The following is a 17,916-nucleotide window of genomic DNA, read 5'->3' on the forward strand; positions in this document are numbered from 1 at the left end:
GGTGACCACGGATTCCCAGAGAACTCTCCATGAACAAGGGCTAGCACAGAATTCTATCTTGTGCATAGATGGTCTCTGTGGAAGAGACAAGAGCCACCATACCACAGAAAGAGCGAAGGACCATTTTATAATGTTAAGGGAAAGGAAAGACTGATATATCACAGTGGCTTGGTGCGCCTCGGCATTCTTGCCTAACAATGACCTTCTTCCTTTACCTCTAAGAACGCCAATGGGCTCATAGGAAATAACAGAGGAGCGGGTATGTCCTGGTCCTATTTCTTAGTCTTTCATATGTGGAAATGACCAGAAAAGACAGTGCTTCAGGGAAAGTTTAAGCCCCCACTTCTGAGCACTCCTTCCTAGAACAAGTCTTTGAAGGTGGAGCAGTGAGGGCCATTTATCTCTAGGAATCTTGTGCCCGCCACGTTGCAGCAAGCCTGCGGACAGCAGGAGAGCTTGGGGAAGGGGACACTGGCAGCCCCTTTAGCTATCACTATCACCAGATAAGGCACCCGCATTTCACCCCCTCCCAGTCTGGTCTCTGTTAACCAGTGAGCAGGCGGGCATTGGCCTCCACTCCAGATGAGAGCGATGGTCCTGTGGGACTAGGCAGCACAGCTCACATCTCCCTCACCTCCGAGAGCACATCTGGAACAAGAGTCTACATAGTTAATATGACAAAACCAAAACCAAAGGTCGGGGAAATTCAATCCTGAGAATATAATTTTGCTTCCGTTCTTCTAATAATACAGGCAGGTTGAATGAGTGCATTTGGTTTGTGAACTGTAAGTTACTGACCTCCTGTTCCCGCTGAAAAATGACAACTCTGCCGCCCTTGTCTCCAGTTGCAAGAAGATCTCCAGAGTAGTTAAACTCAACCGTTGAAATGATATCAGCTGTCAATAAAAGAGAAGCAGTTAAACCTAATGCTTTTGGGAGGAGTCACAAAGAATATCCCGTATCAAAGAAAGATAAACACATAAAAACTTTCTATGGACACTGTTGGCTCCTGTCTGTAATCCTAGCTACTCAGGAGGCTGAGGTCTGAGGACTGTAGTTTGAAGGCAGCAGGAACAAGAAAGTCTGAGACTCTTATCTTTAATAAAAACTACTCAGAAAAAGCTGAAAGTGGCACTATGGTTCAAGGGCTCCTAGCTTTGAGCAAAGAAACCCAGGGACAAAGCTCAGGCCCTGAGGTCAAGCCCAAAGGTGACCAAAAACCAAATCAAACCAAAACAAAACACCCCACCACCACTTTCTCTGAGTAAAGAAGAATAAAGGGCTGCTTCTTGGCTCTGGGACAGCAAGCCCACTAGCACATTTGGGTTTGACTTCTTGGCTCTAGGCTCTACTTCCTGGTATGGGACAGCATCACTATTTATCTAGTCAAGGTTTTCTCGAGTTATTAACGATATGGCTTGGACTCTGGGCCTGGGTGTTGTCCCTGAGCCTTTCAGCTCCAGGCTAGTGCTCTACCGTTTGAGCCACAGCGCCACTTCTGCTTTTCTGGTGGTTAAGTAGAGATAAGAGTCTCACAAACTTTCCTGCCCTAGCTGGCTTTGAACTGCAATCCTCAGGTCTCAGCCTCCTGAGTAGTTAGAATTTCAGTTGTAAGCCACCAATGCTCAGCTAGAAAGTTAATTTTTTAAAGGAGCACAAGAAAAGGAAAGAAAACTTGGTTGGCCCTAGAAGAATGTTATTCAATTTTAAGATCTGTGCCTAATGTCAATTTTTAAAACAAATCTGATTCTTAGGTAGCAGTGACAGAAATGTCATAAGTCTCTACAAAGAAATTTCTGTCCACCCCCCTGGACAAAACAACATTATCCACAGTCCAAGCTCTGACTGACAGCCTGGATGAAGTCAATGTCTCACTGATAGTGGAGACTTCTGACACAACGATCCAGAGAGCTTGGACCTGAGAGTTCAAAGAACAGAAGCCAGCACTGGAAAAGCAGGGCAGCACCCTCAGGCGAACTCTTTGGTCACAGACTACAAAAACATCCCATCACTTTTTAAAAGAAAGTATCTTTTGATGTAGTGCAGGCTGGCCTTGGACTGGTGACGCTCCTTCTTCAGCTTACAGAGGCTTCACCCCCCACCCTTCAAGAGAAGGGTGCGGCGGGGCTCTGGAGGACGCCGGTCTCCTGTGGCTCAGCCACATCTGTCACTTGCTGCCAGATGAGGACAAGGTCTAGGAGCGTGCTCTGAGGCAGCCTGGGCATGTCTGCTCTCGGCCAGCAGTGCTGAGGTGCAGAGTGGCCGGCCATGCTCTTCCTGCAGCGAGGCACCAATACCCACGGCACAAGGACTGACTGGGGCCAGGCACACACCCAAGTCTCAGAGTACTGCCGAGTGAGAAGTGTGTGCAGGCACAACTACTATGTGGCCATCATGATCTGTTGAGATTTGCTTGAAGAACCCCCACAAATGGCCGTAATATAATGAAATTAGTTTTTTGTTGGTTCATATTTTAGCAAGAATAGCAGGATGAAGGAGGGAAAATAGAGGGAGAATTATTTTTTACTCTCCCATGCAGGAAATGAGAGCTAAAGACCAGCGTGTGCAACTGTTTAAGGTCTACACAAACATTTTGGACTAGTGAACTACAAATAGTAATGAATACAGCTTTCCCAAACGGGCAAATAAACATTAAACACCTGCCTCTTTCTTTGAGGATGGTTTCCCCCAAAGTCTTCAGTTAGGCCTGGGACAAGGACTGCTCTGCTTCTTATTACAAGAGTCTGTCCCATCTTCGGTGGTGGTGGGGCTGATTCCAAGGCCTCATGCATGCCAGGCAAGCAACCAACCTCTGAACTGTATCCCCAGCCTGTCATCCTTTTTTTTTGGCCAGTCCTGGGGCTTGAACTCAGGGCCTGAGCTCTGTCCCTGGCTTCATTTTGCTCAAGGCTAGCACTCTGCCACTTGAGCCACACTGCCACTTATGGCCGTTTTCTACATATGTGGTGCTAGGGAATCGAACCCAGGGCTTCGTGTATACGAGGCAAGCACTCTTGCCACTAGGCCATATCCCCAGCCCTGTCATTCTTAACATACTCAAAATAACCCAAATTTGTTTAAATGAATCTAAAATTTTCTGTGTTGGATTAAGAGACTAAATCTATGTCATTTATACTCAGTGGACATACAGCATTATATAATTAATGATATTCTAGTTGTCAGTGATTTTTAAACTTAATTAAAATGGACTAAGGCTTTTAAAAGAGAAATTCCCAAGACTGACAGTGTTGGAAAATAATTTTCATTCTAAAATTAGAAACACTCTCTGTAGAGCCAAGCCAGCTCTTAAAATCAAATCCAGTGTCTGAACAAAATTATAGAAGCAATGAAAGTTAAATTATCAACACTGTTTATTGCGACTGATGGACGCGAGAGGCGTAAATGTGGACCTAACCCAGGGCAGTGAGTTGGTGATCAAAACTCTCACGTGCCACCATTTTTCTGCAGTGCACCGAGGCCGTCGTAAGCCCTGCTGCGTGTCTGGATGACGGCCCTGGGCGCAGGCAGAGACCTCAGGCAGCTGAATGAGGTGGGCTGCTTCAGTGTGTGTGTTCCTCCAACCTCCAGCCTGCCCATACCCAGGGGTCGGAAGGGAACTGACAGGCAGCTGTGTGTGTGTGTGCGAAGGCAGGCCCAGAGAAGCGCTAGGGCTCTGTACGCTGGGGGTGTGTGGGGGTGGTTGGGGTGCTGTGGTGCCAGGCTCTGCACCTGGTGCGGGCAGGGAGATGCAGGAAATCCACTACGGAACTGCTGGGCGCACAGGACCTCACCCAGTCCCTGGCAGGCAGGCAGGCGCCACTCACTTCTGGTTCTACAACGGTGCAGTGTGGCAGCCAGTTCTGCAGACCTCTGTGAAATGCCGAAGCCCAGGAGCGAAGGCTTGCTTCACTTAGTGAAGACCACCTGATCACAGACTGCCTCCTGGCGGCTTCAGAGCGGCTTCATTCTCAGCGCCTGCCTGTAAACATGGTGAGAAGTCACGGAGACTCAGGTGATGGAGGAGCGAGGGAGAATGGCTATAAACAAAGGGTCAGAGCCAGCCGACGCATGTCTCGGGGAGCGGCACCCTCTCTTGGTGCCTGGATCCCCACCACATGGCGAAAGGAATCTGGGCAGTGCCACTCCTTACCTGGGAGGCCGCTCACAGCCCGCCTGACAGACCAGGAGGCGGTCAGTGTGGGCAGCATCGGAGGCACAACACAAACAGGGGCCTCAGAGACAAACAACCTGCTGTGAGAAGCCACGGATAGGAAATCCAAACCAGAGCAACAAAAGCAAAAACCGCTGGAGCTTTTCTAAAGGGCAGAGCACCAAGAACTGGACGAGAAGAAAGAGGCAATCAGGATGGGGCTCCGTGGCCCACCACGCGCCACTAAGGGCTGACAAGAGCCAGCACGACGGAGGCACAGACACGGGCCAAGGACAGAGAAGAGCGCCAACTATTTCCAGGGAACACACAAAAGGAAGGCGTCTGAAGGCTTTACACAGGCTGCAGAAAGACTGGGTGAAATACCAGGTGCTCTCAACATTCTAACAAAAAGCAAACAGCAACTTCGACTTAGGGTTTGGTTCCTTTAAAATTTTTTTATTTTCTGGCGGTCCTTGCTAGGCTGGTGCTCTACTGCTGAGACGCATGTCCAGTCCTCTAGTCTGTGCTTGAAGTCAGGACTCTTACTGACACTCTACCCCTTCAGCCATACCTCCACTTCCAGACTTTCCCACCTGTGCTGGCTTCAAACTTCCATCCTCAGATCTTTGCCTCCTGAGTAGCTAGATTACAAGCTAGAGGGTAATGGCTGGCTAATCCAGGTTGGGGTGTGACGGCAGAGGCCACCCCAATCCAAGTCCATCTGTGAGGCTGTCACCAAACACCCCAGGCAGACAGGTAATTTGCATACAGTGAACAGAAATTTCTCAAAGCTGTGGTGCTGAAGTCTGAGATCCAATCAGTGGCAGAATGGTTGGGGAGGGTCTTCTTGTTGCAGCTTCCCAAGGCTGAAGGTTGACGTACAGACGGAGGGAGGGAGAGAGGGAGGTCGGCCTTTGAGAGACATGAATCCCCCAGGGGAGAAGCCCTGACCCAAACTCTCCTCAGCACTGGAAGGCAGTCTGGGTTCCCATTCTGTGAAGCTCTGCCTCAGAGCACCTGGTCCTGATGTCCAAGTGCAGGGAAAAGAACACAGGACAGGAGTAGCCTGGAGGAGCCACAGTGGGAGAGTGTGGCCCAACCTGAACCTCAGAGGAGGCACGCGGTCATCTGGACAGGGCAGCCGCCAAGGGACACTCAGATCCCCAGAGTTCAGAAATAAAGCAAGCAGACAGCTCTGGCGGCAAATGCTGGGCTGGGTAGGCCATTATCTTTACACTAGCCTGGCATTTTCCCAAACTATCAAGTTTTCAATATCACACACAATGTGACCATTTCCTACACCTCTCAGTCCACTGCCACTGGCCCGGGTCCCTAGCAGACTTCGTACCTGCTTAGACCCGTGGGGCAGCTTCCCACATGTCCTCAGTCCAATCTCCATCAGGTGATTGGGGGTGCAGGGATTCTTGTGCTCAGGGGCACAAAGACAACACTAACACCTGCCTCCCACAATCAATGTATTTACCGAGAGCTAAGAAGCAGGACTCAGATCACCTGAATGTTACAGAGCCACTGTCAAAACAAAAGAAGGGCTGGGAATATGGCCTAGTGGCAAGAGTGCTTGCCGTGTATACATGAAGCCCTGGGTTCAATTCCCCAGCACCACATATACAGAAAATGGCCAGAAGTGGCGCTGTGGCTCAAGTGGCAGAGTGCTAGCCTTGAGCAAAAAGAAGCCAGGGACAGTGCTCGGGCCCTGAGTTCAAGCCCCAGGACTGGCCAAAAAAAAAAAGAAAGGAAGCCCAGATAAACCCTCTGGCGGTTTTACCTGCCACTCTCACTTCAGCTGCTTCTACCACTGTGGTTAGGTCCAAGGCCTGATTCAAAAGGCTCTCAGGCAGTCATCAGCAGATTGTGGAGTTCTGTGCATTCTCTCAGGTTCCCAACTTCTTCCACTGCTATGCAGGCTCAATTGAAAAAGAGGATGCAGTCACTTTCTTCTCCTAGCCTCGCCACAGGTACCATCAAAATTGGTCATTGGCTAATAAGCATGTGAAGTGGTACTCAAGCTCCTTCAGCTGTCAGAGAGAGGCGAGGTCACACAGAGAACCACTGTGTAGCCTAGGTTGGCTGATATCAGGACCGGCAACGATTCTGCTCCCACACAGAATTCTGGCCCTGTCACTCTCAAATATATGTAGCAATTTCCATTAAACATGCATAACTTAGGACCCAGAAATTTCCCTCACACAGACCACCACCAGAACTGTGTCTGCATTTCACTAACTTCACTGACTCCTAGAGTACTCTGATCATAAGACAACGCAAATGCCCGTCAATGGCAGGAATTAAATAGAGTAAGTTGTGATATATTATTCATATAACACCAAAATGAGCACCCTATTCCACCTACAACCAGGAAGACAAGTACTGGAGTACCATCACACTGTGACTTACATCTAGTTTGAAAAAAGGACAATCTAACCAGGTCAGAGCTGGGTGCAGCTATCTTGAAGGGAAGAGGCCCGAAGACCTGGTAGGTGCTCCATAGACAGAGTCTCTGCGGGGATGGATGGTCCTGCTTTATAAGGTGGCTTGAGAACAGAGCCGTGTGTGTCTATCGAGACTGCCTTAAGCAGCCATGTCTTCTGGTGTCTTGACCATGCCAAGCATCCATCTCTACCTGGGCTGTGCTTCCCAGCACTGAGCGCGTCCCCCTGCTGTAGCCTGCCCTCTTCTCCAGGGCTCCCTGTGTTGTTCTTGCTCTACAGCCTGGCCATGTCTGGAGGCACCTTCCCAGGGCCTCCCTCCAGCCCAGCTGCGTGCCCACCAGCCACATCTCCTATCTCTGGATGATCTGTCACATCCTTCCTTCCTCAAACTTCCCACACCGAGACAGGCACCTCACCTGCAATGAATCACTGACCGAAGAGAATAGCCATGTCTCCCACCATCACCAGATCACTCGTACAAATGCAGTTTGGTTTTGAGGAAGGATGAATTAAAGACACAGACAAAGGTAGCCTGTAGAACATGAGCTCTAGACACAGAGCACCAGAACTGAAGTCCTGATTGCAACCCCTGCTACTCTGTGGCCTTGGCAAGTGGCCTAGTTAATTTCCTCATGTATAAAATGCCAGCAACACCGTAACACATACAGCCCGAGGGACAGTGGCCAGGCTCCAAGAAGGTAAATACACAGCCTAACAGAAAGCTAGGTTTGCTGTCAAGATCTAAGATGACATACTATTAATAACGAAAGCAAGCCACAAAATAATATTTGTGACTAGGACTCCAAGACGGTAAGGAATTAAAACTTGTTATTTCTATACTAAGTTGTAAAATGCAAATGAGGAGATGAATGCAGAGAGAATGGTTAAAAAGGAGCACACAGAAAGTTCTCTGAGGAATTCAGGCCAGCACAGGCTTCCTTCTGCATTCTTAATACAGCTCCATCCTGAGGTGTCTGCTTTTCTGCGGGGCGAGTACTGGGCTTTGAATGCAGGGCCCCATGCTTCCTGGGCAGCCACTCTTCCACGCAAGCCGCCCCCAGCCCTTCTTCGCTTGTTTTTCTTGCAGTCCTGAATCTTCATCCAAAGCCAGCCTGGAGTGTGATCCTTCCACTTTACACCTTCTACACAGAAGACGGGGGTGCATGTCACCATGTTCAGGTTCTTCCTCCAGATGGGGTCTCACATGTATGCCAAGCACTGGCCTCAGTTATTCTCCCAAGTAGCTAGGATTATGGGAGTGAGCTACCACACCCAGCCTGCTTTTGTTGGAGGCAGAAAAAGTAAGATGAGAGGAGCCAGCTGCTCTTAAAATTTGTCTTGGTCCGATTATCCCCACTGCTCCAAACCTGCTTAAGAGCAGTGGTCCTCCTAGTGTGACCCATGGGATCCTGGGGGCCCCCAAGGGCATCTTGGGGGACACAAGGTGACAAAGCCACATTTTTAATAATACTAATGCTTGACCTATCATTCATGGTGCTGTCATCTGCATGGCACAGCAGAAGCAATGCGGCCAGACTGTGCACCTCTTTGGCATGGTGCAGCCTGGGGCCTAACCAGCGGGCCTCATATTTGTCACACAGGAAAAGAGAAAGAGCCAGTTTTACTTAGGAATGTCCTTGATGGACGTTAAGATAACTAATTTTATTCAATATAATCCTGTGGTAGTCTTTTCTGTGCTCTCTGTGGTAAATGAGGCAGTGTACAAATGAAGCTCTTCTGCTGTAGTCTGAGAACGTGTCCAGCTAAGTACCTACAGAGCTGACTGAAAGCTCCACCAGCTCCACACACACACAGAATGCTGTTTTATTTGAAAGAAGAACTGACTCACTTTGGTCATTCAGACTTCGATTATGTGGCAGAATGTCCTTGAAAATGAACAAAATGACATTCTCACTTCACAGCAGATAATTCAACTGGTTGCCAACAATAAAATCCAGGCTCTCTATTCAGGAGGCTGAGATTTGAGGATTGCAGTTTGAAGCCAAACCTGGGCAGGAAAGTCTGAGACTTTTTTCTCCAATAAACTACACAGAAAAAGCTACAAGTGGTACTGTGGCTCAGTGGTAAAGTGCTAATTTTAAGCAAAAGCAGCTCAGGGACAGTGCCTGAGTTCAAACCCCAGGACCAAAAAAATAAATAAAGAAGAAGAATCCAGGCTCTCTGGAAAAAACTGAATTTTGGGAACTTTGTACCATCTGCTGCTACTAGGATGGCTTCCCCTGCCAGATGCTTCTTATATGCCAACTTTTTTTGGGGGGGGGGGGCAGTCCTGGTGCTTGAACTCAGGGTCTGGGCACTGTCTCTGAGCTTTCTGTGTTCAAGGCTAGCAATCTGCTACTTGCGCCACAGCACCACTTCTGGCTTTTTCTGTTTATACGTACTAAGGAATTGAACCCAGGGCTTCATGCATGCTAGGCAAGCACTCTACCACCAAGCCACATCCCCAGCCCTATGCCAACATTTATTAGAGCAGAATTAACTCCATGTACCAATAATTCCCAATGACTAAGAGTCATGTTATCAAATCACACACACGAGCAAGAAAGTCACGGAAAGCGCAACACTAACCTGACAGGTGTAAGAAGTTCCATTACAATGTTCTGGATTCTGAAGTACAACTACATTTGACAAGGCCCCCACCTTGGAGTGGCATTGTGGTATTAGAATACCCATATTATATAAAGACTGTTAACCACTTTCTAACTACATGTATGTGTGAGGCAAAACTTTCTCTACACACTTCAACAAGCAACTGCAGAGGCCAGATGTGGAAGTTCTGGCTAAGATAATTAGAATCTGCACATGTGTTTTTTTTTTTATTAAGTATTTTGACATATATACTTATTACTATTTTTATTTTTTTTTTGCCAGTCCTGGGCCTTGGACTCAGGGCCTGAGCATTGTTCCTGGCTTCTTTTTGCTCAAGGCTAGCACTCTGCCACTTGAACCACAGTGCCACTTCTGGCCATTTTCTATATATGTGGTGCTGGAGAATTGAACCCAGGTCTTCATATATACAAGGCAAGCACTCTTGCCACTAGGCCATATTCCCAGCCCTAGACTTATTATTTTTAAAAAGTAGTATTTTAGGCTATTCTAATTTCAAAGAAGTTAACCTTGGTAAATATAAACCACAGAGACAAATCATGTCCAGGTCTTCAATAACTAGTAGAGTATGAAAATATGGTAGCTAAAAGAATTCCTAGAAAATTCTATAAAGGGTTTGTGTTATTTCCATGCTTGTGGATATTGTACTTTGATCATATTCATCCCTCTATCACTCTTTCTCTTCCCTACATCTCTCTTGTACACCTTAGTGGGCTTCATTCCCCATGCTATTTTATTACACAGATATAATATGCACTAGTCATATTCAACCCCATTGCCCTTCCCCGGGGACTTAAAGAACCAGCAAGTCAAGGCAGAGTCAGTAAAACTGTGACCCGAGGGCACCTTTGGCAACTGCTGGCTTCCGTGAACAGCCAGTAGTGTGGCCAGGCCCACTTGTTATGTGGGCCTTAGCTGCTTTCTCTCTGGGAAGGTAGACTGAAGTTCAGCAGCCATGTCAGAGGCAACATGGCCGGGAAAGCCTAACCTACTCACTGCTTGGCCCTTCACCAAAGTAAGGTTTCTGGTGCCCTGGTTCAGTTTAAGCCTTTGTTATCAGACACTCTCTAGAGGCCAGAGTGACCTTCCCAGGGTCACAATGCGGATGTCACGCCTCTGCTCAGGACCTTCCAGGCTCAATCTCCCCCAGCCCAACTCAAAGCCTTGGCATGGTAGTCAAGGCCTTCCGCATCTTCGCTGGCAGCCTCCTACCAGAAGACCTGTATCAGAAGCCAAGCACTCACCCAAATGCACCATGCCTCTTCCGGTCTCTACCCGGAGCCTTCTTCACCTGGGACATTTTCCTCCCCCAACATCCCTACTCAAGTCTGTATGATGGGCACTTCTATTACGTTTCCAACATGCTCTGGCCTCAGCTGTGGTGAGATCCCCCAACTGCTGTCTGTGGATAATGCACTTCTTCACTTCTGGGATCCTGCCCTGTCCTGACTTTTGACCCTCACCACCTTCCTTTCTCGTGGCTGGGCTTCTGGGAGCAGCAGAGCACCTGCTCTTCTTTTTTTTTTTTTTTGCCAGTCCTGGGCCTTGGACTCAGGGCCTGAGCACTGTCCCTGGCTTCTCTTTGCTCAAGGCTAGCACTCTGCCACTTGAGTCACAGCGCCACTTCTGGCCATTTTCTGTATATGTGGTGCTGGGGAATCGAACCCAGGGCTTCAAGTATAAGAGGCAAGCGCTCTTGCCACTAGGCCATATTCCCAGCCCCGCACCTGCTCTTCTACCCTGTCTCATCATACAGGATTCAGTCACCTGATCTGTGCTCCTGATGGCCAGGGCTTTCTAGACATCCTCAACTCTGCAATGGGCACAGGTAACAATACTCAGTTTCCACAAAGGGAGACTGATCAGGGCCTTGTCAAGCTGTTAGAAAGCTAGAAAGAGGGTAGAAATGGGGTTTGCACTCACATCCTTTTGCAAAATGCCTTTCCAAGTGTCATGACTATCACCCGGACTGATAAAGCTGAAGGGACAAGGCTAATCAAGAAGGAGGATGCAGCCAACTGCCAAACACTGCTGAAGCTTAGGGGAAAGGGAAGTCAAGAGTCCAAACACATACTGAGTGGCTGGAATAGAGAGCTACTAACAAGGTGGAATTGGAGACAGATTAAAGAATCAGTGGGGTGCAGAGAACAGACTTGGGAAGCAAAGGGGATAATATTCTAGGATGGGAAAGAAACATAAACAAGGATGAAGGGATGGTGGAAGTCATGGATTAATGGAAAAATCAAAAGGGTAGACCCAACAGATGGGATGTAAGGTGTGGAGAGGTAAAGAGGGGGTGAGGAAAAATCTAGAAACACTTCTTGTTCAGTACAGCTAAAAACTGAACCTGAACACATTAAACTCAATTGATAGGAATGGTCCCTTTTTGGTTACAAAAGCCATGCACCTTGCTTGGTCCCCAAAGTTGTTTCTCTCTCTCTCGTAACTTCTATAGATAAACAGGCTGAGACTCAGTCCAGGTCCTCACAAAAGGTAAGGACAGACACACGTGGGACCTGGACCTGCCTGCCATCCTTTGAGAACCATGGTTATGATGTACTATGATGGGTAATCTCACCTTGTGACTGTGACTATGTGAGCTCCTTGGTCACTGACTTTGCTTCAAGGGTGTCTCCTCAGCCTGGGCTCAGGAACACACAGCATTCTGAGCATCATGTTTGCAGGCAAATCACTGTAAGCAGCCTGATTTGCTTGACCACGTTGCCAAGAAGCTTTTTTCTCTCTCTCTCTTTCCTTCTCTCTCTCATACTCTTGTTTTTTCCACTCAAGGTTGGGGTTCTATTGCTTAAATCACACCTCCACTTCCCTGAAGGCCTTTCTCATTGGCCTAGTTAGAGATGTTATATAGAAATTCTGATTTCAGAAGTCCAGCTGGGAATAATTCAGATAATCAAATACTAAGCTCCACTGAGGTTTAAAACATTAGAAAAACCAAAGTGTTTAATACTGAATGACCTGACTCCTTTCCTTCCTTCACAAGGGATTAAACGCAGGACCTCATGGCTCTACCACTTAAGCCACACCCCCCAGTCCTTTTGCTTTTAGTTTATTTTTCAGGTAGCATCTCACCCTGTCTGGGCTGGCCTGGAACCAAGATCCTACTGTCTGTGCCTCCTGAGTAGCTGGGAACACTTTTCTCTGAATCCTTATTTTTTATACACAGAAGAAACCAATCACAATACTGTAAAATAATTACTGTAAGTTTGTATTCCCAATACCATAATTGGATGACTCTTTAGAGGTACCTTATCTCACATTTTAATATCTCTGAAACTAGATGCGTCTTTTTTATTTTCACACATTATTATTATTGTTATTAAGTAGTTGTAAAAAGGGGTTATAATTCTTTAAGTCAAGTTATGAGTAGAATGCTTCTTGGTCAATGTCATCTCTTCCTTTGTCCTTCCCCATTTCCCCCTTCCTGTCCCTACTCTCAAATTTAGATTTATCTTCTACTCAATGAAACACTGTAACTTCTGATGATGGTAAGTTTCCTTATTTTGTTACTTTCTACAATTTCTTTCTTTCCAAAGGCTATTCAGACTCTAAAGAAAGCTAATCCTGAAGGATTATCAGGCTACCTGCATCATTTATTTAACACCCAAGATTCAGCCTCCAGTTAAGGAGACAAACTCTTAGTCATGTCTGCTACTACTTATTTAGAAAAAAAAGGTTAGTGCCTAATTCAAAGCAACAGATTAGGAAAATAGCAATGGGTTAGGAAAATAAAACAAAATAATCAAGTGAAAAGTCACAGAATTTAAATACAAAATTTCAAAGATCAAAGGAATTAGCTATTACCAAGATAAATCAAACTTTAGAAAACCAGGTTCAACAAAGGACTCTTTCCATCCTAGCCCTCTCCTAGTTGCTTTGGGAAAGTGATACACATGAAAAGGCTAAGACTGGCAGCTTCCCTATAAGTAAGCAACTGAAATCATGCACAAAAGCAGCCTGTACCTCAGACACCAGTGGCTCACGCCTGTAATCCCAGCTACTCAGGAGGCTGAGATCTGAGGACTGCTGTGTGAAGCAAGTTCAGGGAGACAAAACCAAGAAATTCTTATCTCAATTAACCAGAAGTGAAGTGTGGCTCAAGTGGTAGAGTGTTCCCAGCTTTGGGTGTGGGGGAAGCTAAGAAAGAGCACAAGGCCCTGAATTCAATCTCTTAGCACACGCGCACACACACATGCACATACTCACAAGCAACCTATGTCTGCCTTGCAGTATACTCCTCAATTTGAGAACTCTCAGGAAACAAGATTATCCTGTAAGATGGTACAACTTAGTATTATGTTGATGAACACTGCTTCCTGCATCTTCTTCCTTTGTTTTCAAAGGCTTATTTTCACTCAATTCTGGATGGTACACTCTCTACTGAGATCCCACAAGGGGCTCCATCAGCAGTGGCCAGTCTCAGCAGCACACATGGACTCTAGAGCCAGGAACCACAGCTCCCCAGCGCTGGCTGACCCCATTAACTGCTCTCCACGTCTAGGTTTCTGTATCTGATGGTGGGAAGTGCAGAGGGGCTGTGTGAGGACCCGATCTACTGACACAGGGTAAAACCCTCTGAGCACTCCCTGGCATGCTGGTCAGCAACACTGCCCTCGGGTCGGGTCCTCTAAGCTCTCTGGGGAAGGGTGGGGACAGCTGGTACAGCGGGCCTTCAAAATTGAGGAGAGCACAGTCTATCAGAGACAGGCCAGCAGAAGATGCTAAATGTGTGACATACGTCTCCAGGAAGCATGTTTAAGAATAGGAACAGAGGCTGGGTGAAAGGTGATGAAAACACTGAGCAAGAAAGCCGCCCAAATCACTGCCCTTCTTCCCCCCTCCCTCTCTGAAGAAGGAAGCCACCATTCAGAACTTGAGTCTTGGGAAACACTGCTAGAAAATTATGTTTCTTCTCACTTCTCTTTGGAGGTCCCTAGGATTCACTGCTTCATGACCCGACCCTTGCTTGTCTACTCCACCCTCTGGCCGGAAAGGAAAAGCAAGTTGCTAAGGTCAGTCACTCTTGCACTGGCCACTAGCAGGATAATAACTAGTTTCTTTGTGAACCCAACTCACTCTCAGTTGCAGAGATGGAAATTCCTCCCAGCACTGAAACTCTTAGCATGGCAGCTAACCTGACACACGGCAAAACCCAACGAAAAAACAGAAACCATCATATGGCATACAGTTTAGTACCGGCACTAGGAGCTATATGATGCCATAACTAGTTGAAAACTAGCCTCTGAAACGTGCCCATGCTGCCTGGTCTCCCTTCCCCCTCCCCCAGCAGCCCATGTTCTGTGGACACAGCCCCCTGGCATCCAGAGGACTCCCTCAGCTTGACCCCTAAGTGTCTCTGACTCCCCATCAGAGAGAGAGCTGAGGCTGGGCATCACACAGGGGTCCACGCAACTCTTCAATGCTGGGTTCACACAGAAGAAAAAGTCTCGCAAGGCATGCTTAGCCTCGATGGCCTAAGCATCAGAAACATCTGAGACCATCCACCTATTATTTATCACCATTTCTCTTTCAAGTTTTGCCAAACTAGCCTTTCTTTTTTTTTTTGGGGGGGGGAGGCGGCATTATATTTTGAACTTATAGCCTTGAGTTTTCTAAATAAGCTCTCTACAACTTGAGCCATACCTCTGTCCCTTTTGGACATTAGTTTGTTTCTGTAGATGGGGTCTCTGGCATACTTTGCCTAGGCGGGTCTCAAAATTCAATCTTCCTTCTGGGCACTGGTGGCTCATGCCTATAATCCTAGCTACTCGAGAGGCTGAGTTATGAGAATCGTGGCTCAAACCCTACTGGGGCAGGAGGGTTGGTGACTGACTCTTTTCTCCAATTAATCACCCCAAATCTGAAGTGGAGCTGTGATTCATGTGGTAGAGGGCTGGCCTTAAGTAAGGCCAGGACAGCACCCAGACCTTGAGTTCAGGCCCAAGGACTGACACTGACACACACATACACAAATCAGTGAAAAGTTCCACCCAGACCTTGAGTTCAAGCCCAAGGATACAGATACACAGATACCAACAAATACACACACATAAAAAGTTCCCATCAGTTTCAGGTTTGCAAACTATGCATTTAGATCAAGATTTCTTTTAGAGGAGAGGAATACTATTTTTGTAAGTGTAAAGTCGCACTTAACTACATCATTCTAGCTCGTTCATTCTACAAAAAAAGTGTAATTAAAAATAGAAACTGAGAGACTCACCAGCTCACTCTAACAGAGCCACTCTGAGGCTTTGACGTGGACCCACCTCCACTGATGAGGCACGTGGAAGACAAAACAGAACGGAAGAAACTAGATCCATACAGCATTTAGGTATATTAAAGGCCACCTGTTCAATCTCAACCGTATACCTTTGCAGATTCCGGAGCGCTGGTCTCATTTGCTTAATGACCTAGGCGGGCGGGTCCCTCGGGTCTGAGGAACTGCAGATGCTATCCAGGGACACATGCTAAGCCAGGGAGAGGTCCGGGGTGAAGGAGGGAGCGAAAGGTCATGAGCGCCGGAGGCGGCTCAACCGAGACCTGACAGCACATACGGAGGAGGCTGTGTGTTTGGGGAGGAAAGATGTATATGGTGGACAGACGGACCATTTCTAGGAGAAGGTGAAGGGTCTAGCGTTCAAAGAGATGGATGAACGACAACAAAAAAGAAACCACGACTGTACAATAAGAAATATAACCTGCGAGCTCCTAAGACGGTGCCACAGCGCTTCCTGCAGGGCTCCCCGCGGGCCACCCCACAACGTGGATTCACGCCCCGGCTCCCTGCGCGCGGTTACGGGCAAGGCCGGGCACCCGGACGCGCCGCCGGAGGAGGGCGTGCGGCGCGGGGGGCCGGGGAAGACCCGTCCCCGAGAGAGGCGGCGGCGCCCGCCTCGGCGGCCCGGCCCGGCCCCGCCCCGCCGCACGACCCCCGGCCCGAGCCGGCCCGAGCCGGGCGCGGCCTGTGTCCCCGCGGCCGGCTCCCGCGTGACCTTGCGCCCGGGCGGGCCTCACCTTCCGCCACGTCCTCGTCCACGGCGCCCTTCACCTGAGAGAAGCACCACTGGAAGTCGTTGCCCCCCGCCGGGCAGCCGCCGCCGCCGCCGCCTCCCGCTCCTGCAACACAACGGGCGGTCAGGGCCGGCCCCGCCCGCGCGCCGCCCCGCCCGCGGCCCCGCGCGCGAGGCCTCACCTGCCATGGCCGCGGCGCGGGACGGCGCCCGCCCAGCCGAGCGCGGCCGACCCGAGGCGACCGCAGCGCTCAGTTCCGGCGGCCGCCGCCGCCGCCGCCGCCGCCGGGGAGGGATTTTTTTTTTCCCTTTTCAAAATGGCGCCCAATGCCCGTCGCTCCGTCGGATGACGTCATTTCCCTCCGCCTCCACCGGCAGCCCGGGCCGCGGGGGCTGCCGGGGGCGTCCCGCGAGCCCAGTGCGCCTGCGCAGGCCGCCGGCGCCGGACCCGCCGTCCCCCCGGGTCCCAGTAGGGACGTGCGGGTTGGGCGGCAGGTCCTCTGCCTTCCCCGAGGCTGGGGCCGCCGCCGGCCGTCGCCGGCCTCCCGCGTCTCTGGAGGGTTCGGGCCGGCTTCCTGGGCCGTCGAATGTTTTGCCGCTTGGAGGCCCCGCCCCTCCCCAGCGTCTCCGCCAATGGGCGCGTGAGCTCTCTGCGGAGCGGCCAATGGCGAGTGCTCAGCAGACGGGAGGGCGGGACCCGTTCTCCGGACGGCGCCTCGGGGCGCCGGGTGCCCGGAGCCCACGCTCCTCCTCGGGGGACGGCGGGCCCTGCGTGGGCGCCCACCGGGGCCGCCACGCTCCCCAAACGGCCCCAGGGAAACGTGAGCGTGTGTGGCTGGCGCCGACGGGGGGCGGATTCACGTGTGGGCTGTCACAGAGCGCGCACGCGCACGCGCGTCACCCCTCCTCCCGGGACTGCGGCGAGTCTCCCGCTCCGCCCGAGGACCGGTGCCCCGCGGCGGGGCTTCCCGCGCCCGGCCCCGGCCCGGTGGAACGCACCCTTCCGTCGGGCCGCGGCGGCGCCGAGGTGCGTGCTGAGACCGCCGGAGCGGGGGCGGGGGCGGGAAGGAGCGCGCGGCCGGCCGCAGGGCCTCGAGCGGGGCCGGGGCCGGGGCGGGGGCCGGGGCGGGGGCCGGGGCCGGGGCCGGGGCGGGGGCCGGGGCCGGGGCCGGGGCGGGGGCCGGGGCCGGGGCCGGGGGAGGCACGCTCGGCACACTCTGCCAACGCCTGTCCCCAGGCGGAAACAGCTGTGCTAACTTCCGACGGCGCCGGTTTCCAGTGAGGGGAGCCGAGGCCTCCACCGGGCGCGGCGAGGTCACGGGGGACGCGCCTGAACTCCAGGGCGACACCGACCGCCGGGTGCGAGGGTCATTCACCGAGCAACTGATCCCCCGGGGCTGACCCGCGGGCGGGCGGGCGGGCTCCGGGGGCCCCAGGCCGGCGGGGGGGGGGCTCTCGCCAACCCCACCCGCACCCCTTGCTCTAGGAAGAGCGGCTCAGGGGAAGCTCGACTCCTCCCTGACCACGCCCGCCGCAGCGAGCGCCTTCCCCACCCGCTGCCCGCTGTCTCGGCCTTGACTTCCTGGCCCTCCCTCCTTCCCCGACCTCTGTCCGCCCCTCCTAAGTCTTCCAGCACGGGGGTGCCCCCGTCTCAGCACAC

General features: G+C 50.7%; 1 protein-coding gene across 2 annotated transcripts in view; it reads right to left on the reverse strand.

Moving 5' to 3' along the window:
- The window catches only part of Ppp2r2d (protein phosphatase 2 regulatory subunit Bdelta), a 27,663-nt gene extending 10,940 nt beyond the window's left edge, over positions 1–16,723 (reverse strand). Inside the window, exons 1-3 of one of the 2 annotated variants that reach the window (XM_048338012.1) lie at positions 16,439–16,723; positions 16,261–16,362; positions 799–896 (exon numbers count right to left, since the gene is read on the reverse strand). In XM_048338012.1, the coding sequence (XP_048193969.1) occupies positions 799–896; positions 16,261–16,362; positions 16,439–16,445 (207 nt within the window). In that variant the 5' untranslated portion in view covers positions 16,446–16,723. The remainder of the gene's footprint in view (positions 1–798; positions 897–16,260; positions 16,363–16,438) is intronic. The other variant, XM_048338013.1, reaches the window with a different exon arrangement.
- Between the last annotated feature and the right edge of the window lie 1,193 nt (positions 16,724–17,916).

The sequence above is a fragment of the Perognathus longimembris genome, chromosome 2 (genome assembly GCF_023159225.1).
Source record: "Perognathus longimembris pacificus isolate PPM17 chromosome 2, ASM2315922v1, whole genome shotgun sequence".
Taxonomy (NCBI): domain Eukaryota; kingdom Metazoa; phylum Chordata; class Mammalia; order Rodentia; family Heteromyidae; genus Perognathus; species Perognathus longimembris.